General features: G+C 38.7%; 2 protein-coding genes across 2 annotated transcripts; both read left to right on the forward strand.

The window, feature by feature from the left end:
* The first annotated feature begins 234 nt into the window (after positions 1-234).
* Positions 235-9,622, forward strand: LOC131336454 (protein EXECUTER 2, chloroplastic). The gene is made up of 11 exons (XM_058372308.1): positions 235-680; positions 4,579-4,695; positions 4,788-4,853; positions 5,100-5,206; positions 5,298-5,379; positions 6,294-6,950; positions 7,536-7,662; positions 7,769-7,938; positions 8,223-8,297; positions 9,191-9,283; positions 9,374-9,622. Exons 1-11 carry the CDS (start codon positions 387-389, stop codon positions 9,467-9,469), a joined length of 1,884 nt encoding a protein of 627 aa, XP_058228291.1. The 5' UTR covers positions 235-386; the 3' UTR covers positions 9,470-9,622.
* A 3,788-nt stretch (positions 9,623-13,410) lies between these two features.
* LOC131298469 (CASP-like protein 4A3) lies at positions 13,411-17,343 on the forward strand. Its single transcript, XM_058323949.1, has 3 exons — positions 13,411-13,913; positions 15,000-15,135; positions 16,777-17,343. The coding sequence occupies exons 1-3, from the start codon at positions 13,588-13,590 to the stop codon at positions 16,963-16,965; spliced, it is 651 nt and encodes a 216-aa protein (XP_058179932.1). The 5' UTR covers positions 13,411-13,587; the 3' UTR covers positions 16,966-17,343.
* Positions 17,344-18,010: the final 667 nt, after the last annotated feature.

Here is an 18,010-nt window from a genome sequence, read left to right on the forward strand (position 1 = left end):
TTTCTCCATTTATTACTCTTAAAGACTCTGTTTGAAAATTGTGAAAAAGAGAGAGAAAGGAATGAAAAATAATTACCAGAGAAAATAGAGGGAAAGTTGAAGAGAAAATAGGAGAGTAGGATTTTTCCTCACCTTTCCATAGGAATCCAAACAAGGGAGGAGAATTTTTTAAAATTTTCCTTTCTGTTCACCAACTCCCAAACAAAACCTAAAAAAATCTCACAAACTCAAAATCGAACGGGGATACGACGGTCTTGGCGTTCAAACGAGAGACACTATCCTCCCCCCACTCATGCGAACGAACTACGATTCCATTCAGTGGGAAAAGTCTACACCATAATCCACGTACCCGAGCTTCAACTCCATCTTAGAAGAGAGAGAGAGAGATGGCGGTAGCTAATCTGTGGGGCGCGAGATGTTCGGCCCCCGCGCCCCAATTCACACCCCTGTCGTCTTCTTCTACTTCTCCTCCTTTTTATTGCATTTTGATGAAATCGGCCGAGACGAGGTTCGGTTCGGGCGCGGTTCGAAAGCAGTTTTCCAGGCGCCGTACAAGTTCAAAGCTTTCTCGCCGCTGCAGTGCCAGTTTCCATTTCGCTTCTTCGGATTGGGATTGGAATCGGTGGACCCGCCATTTCTCGGAAATCGAACAGGCCGAAAGCTTCGCCTCTCTTCTCAAGGTTCTCTCTCTCTCTCTCTCTCTCTCTCTCTCTCTCTCTCTCTCTCTCTCTCTCTTCTAAAAAAGTTAAAAAATTACGCTGGTTACAATATTTCATAAATGAACGAAATGTAAGCATTAGCAAACATAGGTAGTGGAATGTAAAGCGCTTTTTGGATTTTCATACCTGGTATGGAGAAAGGTAACGAAAAGATAGGAAAATGAGAAAATCCAGTATTGGTTGTTGATTTCAGTGTTTGTGTTGGAAGAAAATGCTGATTTAGTTCATTATGTTTTGTTTAGGCATACAAGGGAATTGGAAATGGGTACGGTCTAAGATTTCTTGAAAACTACCTATGAAGCACTGTCTCTCCTAGAGGTCGCCATATCCACATATGTGACACATCACATGGTGTGTCCCTTATATTAGATTAACTTTTGGACGGGGCCACACGGGGGACACGGTAGGGGACACGGTAGGGGAAGAAGTGTAATGTCTTTTCATTTTTGGGGGGTAAACATGGGTTTTAGTGTAATCAAACATATATAAACAATCCTAAATGGTTGATTAGACACAAATTGATCGAAGGAGTATCTATCTCTCAATCAAAGCAGGAAACCCTAAAAATCTAGGTTGACATCAATTGAACGGAACCCCACCATCCTTAAAGCCGAATGATTGTGTCATACCGTATCAAAAATTAATGTATGAAAACTACTATGAGAATAGTGGCCAAGTCCAAGTATCGATCCACATGGATAGTGAGGCTAAGTTACTTTGAATTAGATTAATTTCTAGATCAATTCGGAAGGTAAAGAGAGTGGTTTGTTTTGATTGTTTTGAGAAACTACTAGAATTAAGAAAACAAATAATTAAGTTGTTTGAAAACTAGTGAGAGAAGGATCTAGGGTTTTGTATCCACCCCGACCACGTAACTAGTCTATGTATAGGCTAGGTTTACTATTCAAATCATAAAGGATTATCGCTAGGGCTTGCAAATGCTTTCGATAATCGTCAAGAGAATATTGAGTTGTTAACGGGCATGGATTATCCCATAGCATAGAATTACTAGTACAACCTGTTTCTTTCACAGATTGTCCAATAGCACGATCCGTCTTACGAGCATAATCCATCTCTGTTACCCAAGCACAAGCATAGAAAACCATTGATAAACTATGTATTTAGGAGCTAACACACAAATAGTCTATATATTGAAAGTATTAAAATCATTCCATTCAATCATAATGAAAAGAGTTCTTAGTTTTTTGTTTTTTTTTTGATTGGCGAAAAGAGTTCTTAGTTACTCAATCGATTCGAATAAATAAATCTACTCCTACACATAAACAAAGTTACTTGAATCGTGGCTTCATCTTCCCCCTTGAATGGTGTTTAGCCGGCCATTGAGTTTCTCTCTCTTCTCTTGCCTCTAAAACAAAAGTCGGAACCACTAACAATGTTTAAAACTCCTATTTATATTCTAATACCTAGAAATTCCAATAAATTGCTAAAAAATGGAGATTGTCGGCCCTGCTCGTCTGGACCAGAGCTTGGCTTGTTCGGACCAGAGTTGCTGTAAGTCTGCACTTCCCGGGCCGCTTGTCCAGACCTATGTTATGAGAAACGCTTTTACCCTAGCGAATTATGTTTAGGAACTATTGTTCCGAATGTGGTACACCTGTGTTCCAATACGATGAATTTAGCGATCCAAAGGGATCTCAAAATTTCTCCTACGAAGAAAAGAGATATTAGTGCTTTAGCAAGACAAAATATAAGAAAAGTTGCTCATTAACGCTTATAGAAATTTGTTTTTCAGGAATTGTTAGACAAACAATACTTCATTTTATTGGATGATTCTTAGAATGTAAGCTATAGAAGCCTACTCATGTTGTTCCAAAAATTCGGACATGTGCGTACCACGTTCCCGTTCTCGTTCCTAACATAGATCCGGACCAGCAATGCTGCAAGGTAAAGTTTGGTTTTCTGGGTTGTCTGGTCCGGACCACGACCGGACTAGCGATCCTGCAAGCTTGGTTTTGCTCTCAAATCACACATCGAGCTACCCTTTGCCTTAAACAACCTCCAACTTGCGTGTTTTTGCTCCCATTGGTCTCTGAAGGCCTGCTAACACCGATACTACCACAAAGTGTGTCAAATAACAATGAAATTGGGCATACAAAGCGTGAGTTAAACAGGTTAAATGGGTGCTTTTCAGCACCTATAACCGAACCTCACCATCCTTGAAGCAGTCTCTCTCATCTCTCTCTCGATGAGTCATTCTAACTCTCGCTTTGTATCTCTCTCGCTGTGTGTGTGTGTGTGTGTGTGTATATATGTATGTATGTATGTATGTACTGGTATATATTCAATGTATATATCTCTGTCGCTAAGTGTATGTGTATATCTTACATCTATACTAGTTGCCTAAAATAAAATGAAGCTCTCTCCTTGACTCTCTCTCCTATATGGAATTTTCTCATTTATTATCTTTTTATTCATTATTCTACACTCTTTATGAAATGTAAAATATATAACTTATTTTGCTTGAAAAGGAAATTAAGTTCAATCAATAGCATAACAAATATATTCTTTATTTTGCATGAAACATGTTGTCTTTCTTTCTATCTTTGTTTTCTTATGTGTTGGTGTGGAATTTTCCTACTTTTTTTTGCATGAAAAAAGGGAAAATTCCAAGAGCCAAACATGTCGACCAACTGATTGACTGGACAAGGAAAAACTTCTCATCAGTGTTCTAAAAGTTGGCTGCCTAGGAGCTAGGCGGCCAACTAGTCGGTGCCTAGGCGCTAGGCGCCTATTTACCGCCTGACTAGCGCCTAGCAATTTTTACAACATTGCTTCTCACTGATTTTTTTTTCCGTTCATGTGCATCGAACGGGCAAGACGCTAGTATATATGTATGTGTGTGTATGTACTGGTATAACAGTAGTACATACCAGTGTATATATATTACATATAAAAAAGAAGTGTATATATCACTATATATTAGTTGTTATTGCATACATTTATGATACATTTATGATACATTTATATAGTTATTTATTTATTTTTGCCGTGTCCCCCGCCGTGTCCATGTCCCCATTTTCTTAGAATTTCCGTGTCCCATATCCGTATCGGTGTCTGTGCTACATAGGATAGAGGTCACATGACACGATCTGCACTATAACCATGGATCAATTCATCTTGGCTTTTTTTTGGAACAAGATGATTTTATAAAATACCAAGCCCAAAGAATCAAGGGGATAACATTGGAATTCCAAGCTATACAACAAGAAATAAAAGCCAACTAGGAAAACACAACCGAGCTGAATCAAAACAGAAAACAGAAATGATACAAGGAGCAAAATGGAAGATTAACCCCCTGCTACCACTAGAAAACAGGAAAGGCTATGCTAGACATGTTTAAACACATACAAAGGGAATCCCCCACTCCATACACATTGTATGGTTGTCTATAGTGGAGCAGGGAATGGCTGGCTGGGGAGCGGTGGAGCTCCTCGCTTGGGAGCACCAAGGGAAGTTTAGGAATATTTTATATATGCAATTATGTTGTACGTGTATATATTGTGATTCATAATTTGTGGCAACTATATGTATAGTTTCATTGAATGTAAGTAAACATTATGCTTATTTTTTAGTACTTGAGCAAATTTAAGTTAATATTTTTCTAGTGTCCTGCCTAGGAGGTTCTGTCCTAGTTTGGAACATGCTCCTTTCTCAACGGAAGTGAGATTCATAGGATAGTCTAACTTGGGAGCGAGATTCTGAGGTGGATTCGCCACCCTATAGGAGGTTATGCAACTAAGGTGGGAAAATTGAACAATTATCTGCCATGGAGGTTAACGTGGAAAGTACTAGTCATTTTTCTTATCAAACATTTTGCATTGGTTTCTGTGCTTTAAAGTTTCAACTAGAAGATGCAGTTGAGAGGGAAGACTTCCAGGAAGCTGCAAAGTTGAAGAAAGCAATTTCAGAGGCGACATCAAAAGACAGTGTTGCTGACATAATGTCTCAGATGAAGGTTGGACAAGTTTTTTTTCCTCATAAGTATAATGACGAGTGGAAAAAGAAAAAGTTCGGCTCTTTATCTGATGTTTCTGTTTCCTTTTGCAGAATGCAATAGCCGAAGAGCGTTATCATGATGCTTCACAATTGTCCAGATGTGCAGGACATGGGCTGGTAACTCTTTAGGCGTTACAAGCTATTACTAAAATCCATTTTTTAAAATTTCCTTGGGCAGCCTCTCTGCTTTTTCCTCATTGTGTGATTGTTATTGTTTACTGTTCGCTATCTTCTTGAACTTTTTCTAATCTTTACTTCTCATGATGATGGAAGAGGATAGTTTCTAATAAGTTGAATACGCACAGAATTTTTCAGGTTTTCTCTTGGCATTTTGTAATTTTGTTTGTCCCCACCTGTATGCAGGTCGGTTGGTGGGCAGGTTGTTCAAAGGATTCCGATGATCCCTTTGGCAAGTTAATCCATATAACTCCTGGTGTTGGCAGATATGTTGGCAGGATTTATAGCCCGAGGTAATATAAACTAGTAAAAAATAAAAGTAAAGCCCTGCGTTTGACAAGTCTCTGATTTGTTGGAAACAATAATGTGTGTTGTTTATTACAGACAGTTGGTCACCGCTTCCCCTGGGACTCCTGTGTTTGAAATGTTTGTGGTAAAAAATGATGATGGGACGTATTCCTCGCAGGTGATTCACAAAGCCTTTGTTTTCTTTCCTTGCCCAATAAAGGAAATTACATGAAGGAAATTAATAGTTCATAGCGTGGGCGTGTGTTGCATAACTTGCATGTATAAGTCTGTCCAAATGGAGCTTCTAAAAAATCAGCCCTTTTCATTTTATTAAAAGTTGTTTTTGCCCCTTAAGCCGAAAGCAGAAGGTATGCCAAAGTCAAACAGATTGGCACAACTTTTGAGACACAAAAACCTAAGCCGCAGCACTTAACTTGCAGCAAACATGGTGATAATATCCTATTCTTAGTATCCGATCTTGTCCTGGCTGGCATCCCCTTTTCATGCATTACAGGCAGCAATTCATATGAAGCAGAGTTGTACTTGTCTGTGAGTAGATTGTTATTGAGCATGGGGAGGACATCAGTGATATTGTTTGCTGGAATTTGTTAAAAATGCCGGTTGGGGGACCTACACCTACTCGCAAAGAGTTGCTATGATAACAGGCGTCATTGACTAAAGTACAGAAGATTGTAAAGATGATCCATTATGCGTATTTAGATAACACAAAGGGGAACTATGTGAGAAGAAGAACAAAACTTTCACTTGGTCCTACTAGTAAGAAAGCACACTGAGTTTTGACTGAAATAACCACCCCTTCGAATAAGCACATGGTCTTGGGTTTTAGCGATGAAATATAGTCAAATCAAAAAATAGAAAAGGACACAAAATTCTAGTCTATGATCTAGCCATATTGTTTGTCAAAAAACGAGATCTAGCCAGACTTCTGTCAGTATATCTTAAAAATAGTGGTTATTGCGCTTAGATATGTCAGGCTCTCTCTCTCTCTCTCTCTCTCTCTCTCTCTCTCTCTCTCTCTCTCTCTCACATGCAGTTTCACGTGAACGCCTGGTATTGTGTTTTTATTGTCAGGTAGTATTCTTGCAACGAGTCAAAGGAAGTTCAAAGAACACCTCAAATTCGCCATCCACAAAAGGGCCATCTACTTCAGAGATTGAGGATGAGTCTGTTGTTGATGTAAATGGGGATGAAGCTAAAGAAGAGAAAAGTGAGGGTAGAAATATAAAGGTTGAGGGAGAAACTGAGGAAGGGTTAACAAGTGTGCTGAATTTTCTAAAAGAGAAAATTCCACAATTGAAATTTGAATTGAGCAATACTAATGTCGCTGAAGAAGTTATAGAGGACGATGTGAAGCAGTTCAGTCATGAAGGTGATCAAAATGCAATGCATGGTGAAGATTCTGATAGTGAAACGAGTAAGGTGGATGATATGGGAGAGGGTAATCAAGCGAAAGAAGATGCAACGAATATGGCTATGAAGGTATTTATTGGAGGGGTTTTACATAATGAAGAGGATAGTTCTACTAAGTATGAGTATGTCCGCCAGCCAGCTGAAATTTTAGACCTGGAGAGAGATTCTTTCGTGCTTCATATTCCTGCAAGAAGTCAAGATCATGATAGCAAAGAAAGTATATCAGCTATAGAAGCTAAAGTTGTTTCAGAACTCATGCCTGCTGATGTTGCCAAGGCATTTTGGGGTTCTGGACCTACTGGTGAGATACCTTCAAAGGTGAGTTTAAATTGTTTCACTTTGGATGAAACTAATTAAATCGGTTTTATGTGTAAATGAACTAATTCGAGTTTTTTTCAAGCACCAAACACAATAGACTTGGACTCTCAATTTTACATTAGGTACTTTATACACATTCCATGGGAAAAGTGAACTTTGGTCATAATTCTCTCTCTCTCTCTCTCTCTCTCTCTCTCTCTCTCTCTCTCTGTAGGAGAAAAACTTCCTGGATGCCGTTTCTTCATCACTGCTTATGTTGGATTAAATATTTAACCAGTCTTTCCAAAAATTTTGTTTCCAAATCATCATGGTTCCTCGCTAGAAGGGAATTTCGGAATTGTATCCAGTAGGATATACCAAGATGTCTGTGCTTCATAAAGTTAGTAAAAACAAATTCCAACTGTGGAAAGTGTGGAAGATAAATCTGTCCCTTTTCTTTAATGGAACACCCCCTCAACCCCCCCGCCCCTCCCTTTTTTTTTTACTTTTGTTTTGTGTAATCCCTGGTTGCTTTTTGATGGCCACATCAGGAAGTAAGGTTGCTTTTGGCTTTAGTATATTGATCGATTATTGTGTTCATCGCAGTTGTCTAAAGATGTGCATGAAATCGTCAAACATGCTATTTCTCTGGATCAGAAGCGGTTCAGGTTATCTGAGTATACATCTTTTAGGCGAATTATTCTTGCTGAAGGTCATTTCGATCCTTTTGATGGTAAGCTTCTCTTTCTCTCTCCACACACATTGTGTGCACGCATGCCTGTGATGAATTCAAGCGGTACTATTATTTTCATACACAAAATATGCTGGTTGAAGTGTAGGTCTTTATATTGGTGCCTTCGGTCCTTCTGGTGCTGAAGTAGTTCAGTTGAGACGTAAATATGGTAGTTGGAATAGGAAAGATGATGCTGACAAGCCATCAGATATTGAGTTTTTTGAGTATGTTGAGGCAGTAAAGCTAACAGGAGATCTAAATGTTCCTGCTGGCCAGGTAACTGTCATTTATTGTTCTGTCGGGTTGTATAGTATATGCTCTCCCACTTTATTATGCATTCATGTGTTCAAACGGCCTAACTTTTGTTAGGTTGCAGTCTTGCTGCTTTTAGCTCTATGTTTACGACTTATTAGTAGCTTAACAAGTGTAATTGATTTTGTTTTTTTCCTACTCTATCCAATTTAAATCTAGGTTTGATCGGGTCGACCTGTAAATTGCTTAAGCAAGGTATTTTATTTAAGGCGTTATTAGTATGCTAACCAATGTAACTACTTGTTCAGGTTATCTTCCGTGCCAAAATTGTAAAAGAGAATCGTATCCCCAACCGTCGGTTGTATCCGGATGAATTAGGAGTGGTAATTATGTTTGCATTTCTCTCTCTCTCTCGGATGTGTGCGGACGTTCTTCCTATGATTTTGAATTATTGAGTGGTCGACATACTTCCAGTTTTCCTGAATCATGCCTCGTGTCCTCTCTTGCCAAATTCCCCTGACAAAGCTCTAAAATACTTTATCTTCTCGGGCAAAATCTTATCAAGGATTATCGAATAGCTTGTCTACCAATATTTGTTGAACATCAATAACATATGCTGGTTCATTTGCTGAAATGTTGTGTCACCATTCCTTTCGTCTTATGTACTAAATAATAGCCCATCGTAGCCTCCTCAAAATACCACATACCCTATACTTGTGCGCTACATGCACACGATGCAACAACAGACATGCTGCGCATGTCAATGTTTGCTAGCTTGACACTTGTAGCATCCCTTCTATGAACTAACATGCATACGTCAGATATTTATATGTGTGCATGTGATTTTCTGTGGTCGCACAAAAGGGGGCTGGGATTCCGTAACGGTTTGGAAATGAGTAACTTGGTTCGAGAAAATACCACAGCAAATAGGAGATGATAAATGATTGAATTTGAAGAACTTTGATATCATGATACAATTGAAAAGATGCATCATGGCATTTGCAGAAGCATCAGGATATGGGAAAGATATTGTGCTCATATCCGTGCTGGATTTACAGCAATTGTGCTAATAGTTTTCTGAGAGTACGTTTGGTTACCTTGGACTCATGTTCCACTGTCCTGACATGTAGAAAAAGTGCTTCCATATGATAGTAGAGTTTCTAAGTCTCAGATCTTGAACTTTAGTTCGCTGACTTAATGGTATATTCTTGTTGGCCTTCTGTTCCAGGCTGCTGCTTTTTTTTTTTTTTTTTGAATAAGTGGACTTCTGTTCCAGGTTGCAAGCTATAAGGGTCAAGGAATGGTAGCAGAATATGGGTTCCGAAATTCGAAGTGGGTTGAGGGTGAACTCCTCCAACTCAGTGGCAAGGTAATGAATTGCGAACGCTTTGAAAAACGCAAAACCTTCCTTTCGATTCTGGCCCAAGTTTTAGGATTAACTTCTTTTCCCAAATTGTAGGGACCATATGTCGAAGGAGCAGATATCGGTTTCCTTTATCTTGAACCTGGGAAGAGTTTCCTAGTACTATTCAACAGATTGAAACTACCAAACTGAGTCGCCCCGTGTAACTAGTTTGATCTAACTCCCCTTTGCTCATAGCAACTTCATGAAGAGAAAATGTTTCTTGTTTATCGTCAGCAGAGACCGTGGTTTCACCATATATTGTAGCTAGCATACGCGTCCTTCTAGTTGGTTCTCTTTTTTTCATTTGTTGTTCACTTTCCCTCTATATGCCTTCCACAAAATAGTGTTCTTTTAGGGATGTTCAAAGCTGAATATATAATAAGAAGAAACTGAAGAAAGAAATAGAAGAGGTTGCAGGGGATCAACTCCAATATTTTTGGAGGTTTTACTTAGGTAATGTTGCTGAATTAAAGACTCCTTAAGAGCATCTCCAACAGACTCAAGCGATTCCTAAGCAAATTCCCACATCACTGATTCTCCAACCATGGCATATGACGATTTACATCGATTCTGGCCAAAGCTCTGCTCGATGCCGATCAAAACTTCAATTCCAACGGACCAAATCTCCGTTCGACGACAATCAGTTCCCCCGCCCCCCCTCTCTCACACGCACACACGGTTCAAGACAAAGGAACACTTTCTTCTCTGTTGCTACTCCAAAATTGCCGACTCGGTTTCTTCCTTTGCCCATAATCTCGAATTGAACACACCCGGACATGGTGCCTTTCACCGTCAAACTAAAATTATTGCCACCAAAATCAAATACGGTGGCTTTACAATCAGACTGAACCCACAAATCTAATCTCAAACTGAACCAAAATCATTCTCTCAAATTGAAAACCAAAATCAATTCCACAACCGGTGGATACTATTGGATCTGGTGGCTCAAGGTAGAGAGAGAGAGAGAGAGGCGAGTGCTACAATGACTCGCTGGGGAGGTGAGTCACTGTAGCGAATTGGGAACTGCCGAGAATCGCCGCAAGACTGCTGGGAGCTGATTTTGGGAGGTTAGCTCAGCAAAACTTTCAAAGGGAGGAGATGCCGAGGCTGTTGGAGATGCTCTTAATCATGACAAAAGATGTACAATTGGGCAGATTAAGGCAAAAACGGTGCAAGGTGTTTTTTTGTGTTGCTCTAGTCGCGGCGCCCAAACACGGCTCAAGGGCGATTCAGCGGCCTTTTAGTGTTTTTGACAAAAAGTCCAATGTTTCGGCTCACAGCAGCGTCTCCGAACTAGAAGTTTCAGGGTAGCTTTGTCATAACAATTGAATAACTATCCAAGAGCATTTCGAAGCCGTAGAAATTCACCAATGGGTTATACATAGACAAGCAAAGCTTTTGGAGAAAGGTCGGAACATATGTATCATGTTGGCAACGTGTCAAGTTCAAATTTTTTTTGGAAGGAGATATGCTAATAATATAACACTTTATACAATAATATGCACAACATGCTGATGTGACACTGTATCTTTAGGCAATAAATGATATGTCATTTTGCATTGTCCAATGATACAGTGCCTTACTGTATATAAGACGAGCTTTTGAAGAAAGGTAGAAAGCAAGTAGAAAGACATGTATGATGTATGTTGTTGGCAATGAGTCATGGCCTCAGTTACATAATTCGCGTGCGCGTGTGTGAGCGAAAGCGCGAGCACAAAAGCGTCTGTGAAATACATCCCAAACTACTAAAATCCACGAGCAAAGATTGAAAATACGAGCGCAGTACGATAATTGACGGCGAAAACGCACGTCATAGCCCATCGTTTGGTTGGTGCTATCAGTTCCATGTACGACGAAGCTGATTTGGAGATGTAGGTGAATATATAGAATATGTAAAGTTCATGTATTAAAGCAAGAGAAAGCTTACATTCAAAGAAACCTAAAAGCAAAATTATTGCTCAACAGACAAGACAACATAGTGCTTACTTTTCCTTCACTAGATGGGTTTTTTGTTCAGAAAATTGTCAAATCAGCGCTCCTACAATCACGTATTGTTGTGTCTTTAGTCGTATAATTCTTCAAAATATCTCGTACCTCTGCTCTCACTCTCATATATTCTAGCAGTTTCAGATGTGATTCAAAAACGTTTTCACACTCGCGCTCCTGCTAATTCATACGCACGTGACTTATGTGACTTGATATATAGTGGCTAATGGACCTTGGTAATTTTTACCGAAATCATGTTCTATTTTTAATCCGTGTATTTCCAAGCAGATTCTCATGAAAGATTTTTTTTCAAGTGCAAGAATTTCAACACATAATCATGTGGCTTCAAAAATCAGCGGAATAGGGTGCATTAAGTTTTCGACAAACATGACATTGAAAATCTTACACTAAAATTTGGACCATTAATCACAGAGACAGACGATTGAGATTTTTTATTTTATTTTTGGTACACGGACGAGCCGCAGAGGCATGGTCTATCAAAATTTTCCCAAAAAAAAAAAAATTGAACTAATCGAAGAGATTAGATTCTACGTGAGCTGGTGGAAATCCCATAAATGAAGCTCTCCCCGCCAATAACAAGCTGCCTCATTAATCGAACGATAAAGACTTCTTTTTTTATTTTTGTTAAAAATTACTTCACACTTTCTCTCTCCGCTTCCTCTTCACTCTCTAAGAAATCAGAACTTTATTTCTCCCTCTATTACGAGCATCTCTAATCAAGTTTCAAATCTTCATTTTTGTTCTTTGAATCTCCGTTTTGATGAATCTCCCTCCTCCAACCACACTTCATTCGAATTTTAAAACTGGAGACAGTTTTTTTTTTTATTGCAAATATATGAAAAACCATTCAAAAAATAAGAACCTTCTTAATTTCATTTCCCCACTTTAAAATGACATACTATATTTATTTATCTTACAATTAGTATAATTAGAAATATATTCAACATACCAAACTATCTAATCCACTTTAAGAATTACTCCGTTGGAGATGTTGTACCAAACTATTCTCCCAAACAAGCTGCACAATGCTTTAATACCCGATTAACTTGATTTTTGGTATACATGTAGTGTTTAGAAACCTCTACAACTAAACAATTCAGATTACGATGAGCGCACTAATTTTGATTGAGCACACGCACTACAAAGGCTATTGGTCCTATGATCCTATCCTCCCAACCCCAAACCCCTCCCCAACTTATCACTTTCTATTCCATAATCCCAAATCAAAAGCCAAAAGTCGAAGCTTTTCGGAAACTTCTTTAGAAATAAAAAGTTGCTCGAGTGATCTTATTAGAAATAAAAAAATTGCTCGAGTGAAAAGCATCCATCCACTCTCTTCTCCAAAATCACAACTTTTCCCCCCTTCCTTTTTTTCCAACTCTCAAATCAAATTCCAACAAAGTGACTGCGAAAACCTAAACCCAAATAAAACAAAAAAAAAAACAATTCTATCAACACACCTTTAAAACACAACTCCGAACACCCAACTAGTGTTGTTTCATAGGTCAAGGGGTTTGCTCCCACCCTAGAGGTGCGAGTTCAATTCTTGGGGGGGTAGGCCAACCAGTTAGAAGGTGAAAATCCATGTGAATATCCTTATAGGAGAGTCCAATGATCCCCCCAGCTTTTCACTGTTTTCTGTGAGTGTTGGTTTTTTGTGACTGACTCTAGGTGCATTAGGCTCCGTTCTAGAAACTTTCTTAACAACTAAGCAGCTTATTTCATATTTTCAAACTCAAAAATAAAGTAAATGAAAAATAATTTTTTAATTTTTTTTGTATCGTATAAAAGATCTTATCGAGATCTTCCAAATAAAATCCATATTGTATATTTTTGAATTTCAATAAGTCTATAATTTTAAACTTGAAATTACTTTCTTAAAAAATAAGTATTTATTTTCGGTTCCGGAACGGAGCCTTAGCCTCATCCCATTTAGACGTGGGGATATCTCTTATATTGTCAAAAAAAAAAACACAAAACAAAACAATTGCGTCAATGCAAATGGATCTACGTGCATCGAACTGCAGAAATGATTCGTGCACAGCAGTCTGTACAAGTAACACAGCTCATCGAACTGTCGTGGGCGTATTTGCATCCGAAGATATGTTATAAAATTATGTTGGTACACTTTTTGAAAAAGTTCTCTCCCCCTCTTTTCCCTTGCCCTTTTCTTCCCTCCCAAACACTCATCACTCATATAAACAGAGATACAGCCGAAGAGAAAAAAGCATGGAAACGGCGAGAAAACAGCGAAGGATCAAATGTCGGACCTCGATTCACGCATCGAATCGTTCCGCTCCGCCCTCCAATCGGACGACGAACGGGAAAACGTAAAGACGCCGTCGGTACCGAATTTGCCGCCGCCCCCGGGGTTGACGAAGGAGGGAGGCTTTGGCGGCGGTAAGGAGGCGGCGGTGTTAGGGCGGAGGTTGAGGAGGAGGAGGAGGAGGGAGGTGATGGTGAAAAGGGCGGAGTTAGGGTTTAGGGTTTGCGAGGTGATTCTGTGCTTGGTTTCGTTCTGTGTCATGATGTCTGATAAGTCTCGAGGATGGGCTGGAGACTCCTACTATAGATACACGGAATTCAGGTTTGAATATTACTATCACCTCTTCAACTAACTTTTTTTTCCCCTATAATATCGTCATATATATGAATTTTTTTCAACAAAGGTCTACATTTTTAGATATTCTTTTATTTTTATTACAAATAATTAATTCCAAAAATTACGACATTTTTAGATATTCTTTTATTTTTCTTGTCGATACAAATAATTATTCCAAAAATTATGACAAAAAGCTAAATAGAAGACGTGGGACTTGGAATTTAAGTCTGAATTTGATTTTCGTCTAGACGTTAGGGAGATTGGGGCCTGAATTAGATTCCTCCGAAAAGAATGTCTACGAATGATTTAGAGTAAAAGGGATGAAAATCTCATGTACTATTTTGTAGAGCAGCAGTAAGGGTGATTTATGAGGGCCAACTTTTCCACTATCACCCCAGAAAAACCAAACCCTGCCTTGCATAGCTTCTCCACTTCATTTACTGAAACGGTGATTGTGTTATAGCCTATATATCCTAGCAAATCCATTCATTAAATCCATCGCGCGTTAACTGGTTAAGGTATATTCTCGAAATACCTATAGCTACAACCACTACAGTTGTGGCAATTGGGGCCTGCATGCACAAGGGGATGAATCAAGAGAATTCTGAATCAAAGCTCTGGATATTTGTTCATCCCTTGCTGTAATAATATCTTGGGGTCGGAGCTTGATGAGTTTTCAAATTAAGCTTCAATAATCGATTGCTCCGCTACATATATTTTTGTGTATATGCATGTATACCCACACACAGGAGTTTGATGATTCTGAATAGAAGGGAAAGCCACTTGTGGCATTTCTTTTGCCCCTTGTGAACTGATTTTAAGAGCTCTTCGCCTGAATTCTATATCATAATTTATTTGTTGAAGGCAGGCAAATTAAGTACTCAAACTACAAATGACATGAGCTCGAGCTATTTTGAATGCAACCACGATTTTTCTCGTTCCATGCAGATCATAAACATTTTCTTTTAATTTTTTTTCCAACTTCTTTTTTTTTTAATCAGAACTTTTTGCTTTAAGCTGATGCTTTGTTTGTTTCTTACTAATGCAATGATGGACCTTATTCATGTACAGGTATTGCGTAGCCATGACTTTAATTGGCTTTGCATATTCAGGGTTTCAAGCAAGCAATCTAACCTACAATTTGATAACTGGGAATCATGTTATCTTTCACCACCTCCGTTATCACTTCAATTTTGCCATGGATCAGGCAAGTTTTTTGTAATCAGTACGTATTCATTGGTCTACCACTTTCTATGTCGATTATCCACACCTCCCTAACATGTGAGAAAATTTTAGTTTGTCATAAGTAGCTTTGCTAGTGCTTAAGTGAGCCCTGTTGTTTATTGCCATGTCTGATGCTTCAATTTTTGGTTTTTAATACAAGTTGGGATAGATGTTACATTGACTCTTCAAAATGCATAACGTACCCACGTCAGACACTTACTTGGGGTCTGTCGGACATTTGCTCATGAAGTATAGTATTTAGTAGTCTAGTTTAGTTCCAAATAAATGTATAATTTACTTGAATGACCCATGAGGCCATGGCACGTCGTTAACTAAGTTGAACTCGGGAAAGTAATTGGATTCTTTTTCCAGATATGACAAACCATTGGAGTCTGTATTATTCTTTTTTATATTTGGGTTTGGGAGGTTTTTATATTTGTCTAGTGTAGATACTCCGCCTGGTGGTTCAAGAGTTGACGAGAAAGCCTTGCCATGCAAATTGCTTGGAATTCGATTGGTGTATGCATGTCATATGCATTTAGTTAACATTTTTCCATGCATCATAAGCTTTTTAATGTCTAAATATTTGAAGAATTTTAATGAATGCATTAGGCTCTTTTGGCTTGCCTTGTTTTGCAAAAGATAAATTTTCTAAGGCATATTCTCTTTGTTGTCTAGACTTTTTCCTAGATTCAGAGAGTTGGGGCCTTAATAGGGCCTTAGTGGGGCGCTTGCCCTTTCCAGCAGGTTTTGTTTGTCTAGCCTTTTTCTAGATTCAGAGAGCTAGTGCCTTTGTAGCGCCTTACTATACTAAGGCCCTTGTACGCGCCTAGTAGTGCACTCGAGCATATTTCCTTCCTCGGTGATATAAAAACATATTTTTCTACATTTTAGGTTACAAGAGTACATGAGCCCACTTTTGGAGAGAGAAAGCATTACCTCTTTTACACTTGTGCCTCATTTGCATTTGGATGTATTGAATCTTGTGTTCAATCATCTTAGTTCAATCTAGAGAAATACTCTAATAATCCATGTATTCTCTCTAGGTTGATTTGTTTCCATAAAAATCTTCACTTTTCTAAATCTATACATTCACGCCTATGAATCTACATGGCCGGATGATACCGGAGCTGTTCTAGGCCGGAGATCGAGGTGGTTTTGGCATTGCTCAAGGAATCCATGGAGTCAAGACAGGGCACAGGGTGCTAGTCAAGAAGCAGAAATAGGTGTGACTTGGGGTAAAAGTTGGTAATTCCTAACTTGTAGTCTTTTTGTTAAACCTTTTGATTTATGGGAATTTGAGTAGATTAGGCCATGCTTTATACTTACGGTGTGTTGACCCTAAGTAGTTTCCACGTATATCACTATATCGTGGCATTTGCGTTCTTTAGCTTTATTGCTCTTTACTTATATTGTTGATTAAAATTGCTTGGCATGGAGGTTGGATAGTTTATTTGAGTTGTTGGTTTGGTTTATTTTTAAATTGGTAGTTCCATTTACTTCCCTTTGGGATTCTGTAGCGCATTAGATAATTTCACCTACTAATAGTTTTTAGAATGTTGTTTTCCATGTAATTGCCACCCCAAACATGACATTTTGATTCAGTGGTTGACCTTTGTTGCAGATTCTGGCATATCTTCTTATATCGGCATCATCATCAGCAGCCACCAGGATAGACGATTGGGTATCAAACTGGGGCAAAGACAAGTTCACATATATGGCTACCCTGTCCGTAGCGATGTCCTTGCTTGCTTTTGCTGCCTTGGCGCTCAGCACTCTCATTTCTGGGTACAACCTCATCACCATTGCCTGATTGCTCTCAATCATCACTCTCTGTTATCAGTTTAAAGGTCCTCAATGAATGATCAGGCAGAATCCGGACGGAAATTGTTGGTGGCGGAGAGAATTTCGATAGGTCTGGATGTCGGGGTGTTTGGATCCACAACTTTGGCCTATGTTCAATTTGTAAGAAAAAGCAAGATAGGGATCAGTTGTAAAAATTCAGAGTAATGTCGATATTATTCGATATAGCCAGTATATTTTGCCCACATGGTAGTTCCATAAACAGTTGTAACAATTGCGGTATCAATGTATAGAGAAGCCATTAAAATTGCCTCTCTAGCTAGCCCAAACCCATCCAACAATAAGATGTTCGCGTGATGTTCAAAGTTTGGACTGCATGACAGATAAATACCTTTCCCGATGTTAGTTACTAGCTATGACTCTGTTCCTGTTCCTGAAGTGACTATCAACACAGTTTTTGGATCAAAATCATCCACCGAAAACTCTCAAGGGTTTATGTAATCCTCAAGGAGTCGATGCTGCTTTGCAAGCAGTTATTTTGGACTTTTGGTTTTTAAGTTCTTCCTTTGATGATGTAAATGTTACTCCCTCCGTCTCTAAGTAGGTGTTCGGCGCGCAAAATTAGGCTTTACGAAACATTCATATTTTTTATTAAAAAATTAATTTTTTTTCACAATCTAATAAAACTTATTGCTATCTATTGATTTGTGAAAAAAAAAATTAATTTTTTTTAACGAAACAAATGCATTTTTTTGAAGGCCTAATTTTATGCGCCGGACAGGTAACCCATGATAAAGCTTAGGCTGCTTTGAGATGCATGTAACTTTGTTGTTTTAATGGGATGAGCTTGTTTGTCCAAAAAAACACTACTCCAATTAACAAATTCTTTTCGAAAATAGCATCAGCCAACCCCGGAGACTCAAAATTCTATGGTTGTCATGGCCAAAAATAGAAGTGGCATATCACCTCAACAATATCATTTGTGATCGAGCCGCCTTCTCTATTCCTTTCCCTTTCTCCTCCTAGGGTTTTCACCACCCTAATGTGGTGACGGG

This window comes from Rhododendron vialii, chromosome 8a (assembly GCF_030253575.1).
Source record: "Rhododendron vialii isolate Sample 1 chromosome 8a, ASM3025357v1".
Lineage (NCBI taxonomy): Eukaryota > Viridiplantae > Streptophyta > Magnoliopsida > Ericales > Ericaceae > Rhododendron > Rhododendron vialii.

Excerpts from the sequence above, each read along its gene's own strand:
- LOC131298469 (XM_058323949.1), top strand. The coding sequence starts at position 13,588 with ATGTCGGACCTCGATTCACGCATCGAATCGTTCCGCTCCGCCCTCCAA. Across the intron at positions 13,914-14,999 it reads TATAGATACACGGAATTCAG|GTATTGCGTAGCCATGACTT; the intron begins GTTTGAATATTA and ends ATTCATGTACAG. Across the intron at positions 15,136-16,776 it reads TCAATTTTGCCATGGATCAG|ATTCTGGCATATCTTCTTAT; the intron begins GCAAGTTTTTTG and ends CCTTTGTTGCAG.
- LOC131336454 (XM_058372308.1), top strand. The coding sequence starts at position 387 with ATGGCGGTAGCTAATCTGTGGGGCGCGAGATGTTCGGCCCCCGCGCCC. Across the intron at positions 7,939-8,222 it reads TAAATGTTCCTGCTGGCCAG|GTTATCTTCCGTGCCAAAAT; the intron begins GTAACTGTCATT and ends CTACTTGTTCAG. Across the intron at positions 8,298-9,190 it reads ATCCGGATGAATTAGGAGTG|GTTGCAAGCTATAAGGGTCA; the intron begins GTAATTATGTTT and ends CTTCTGTTCCAG.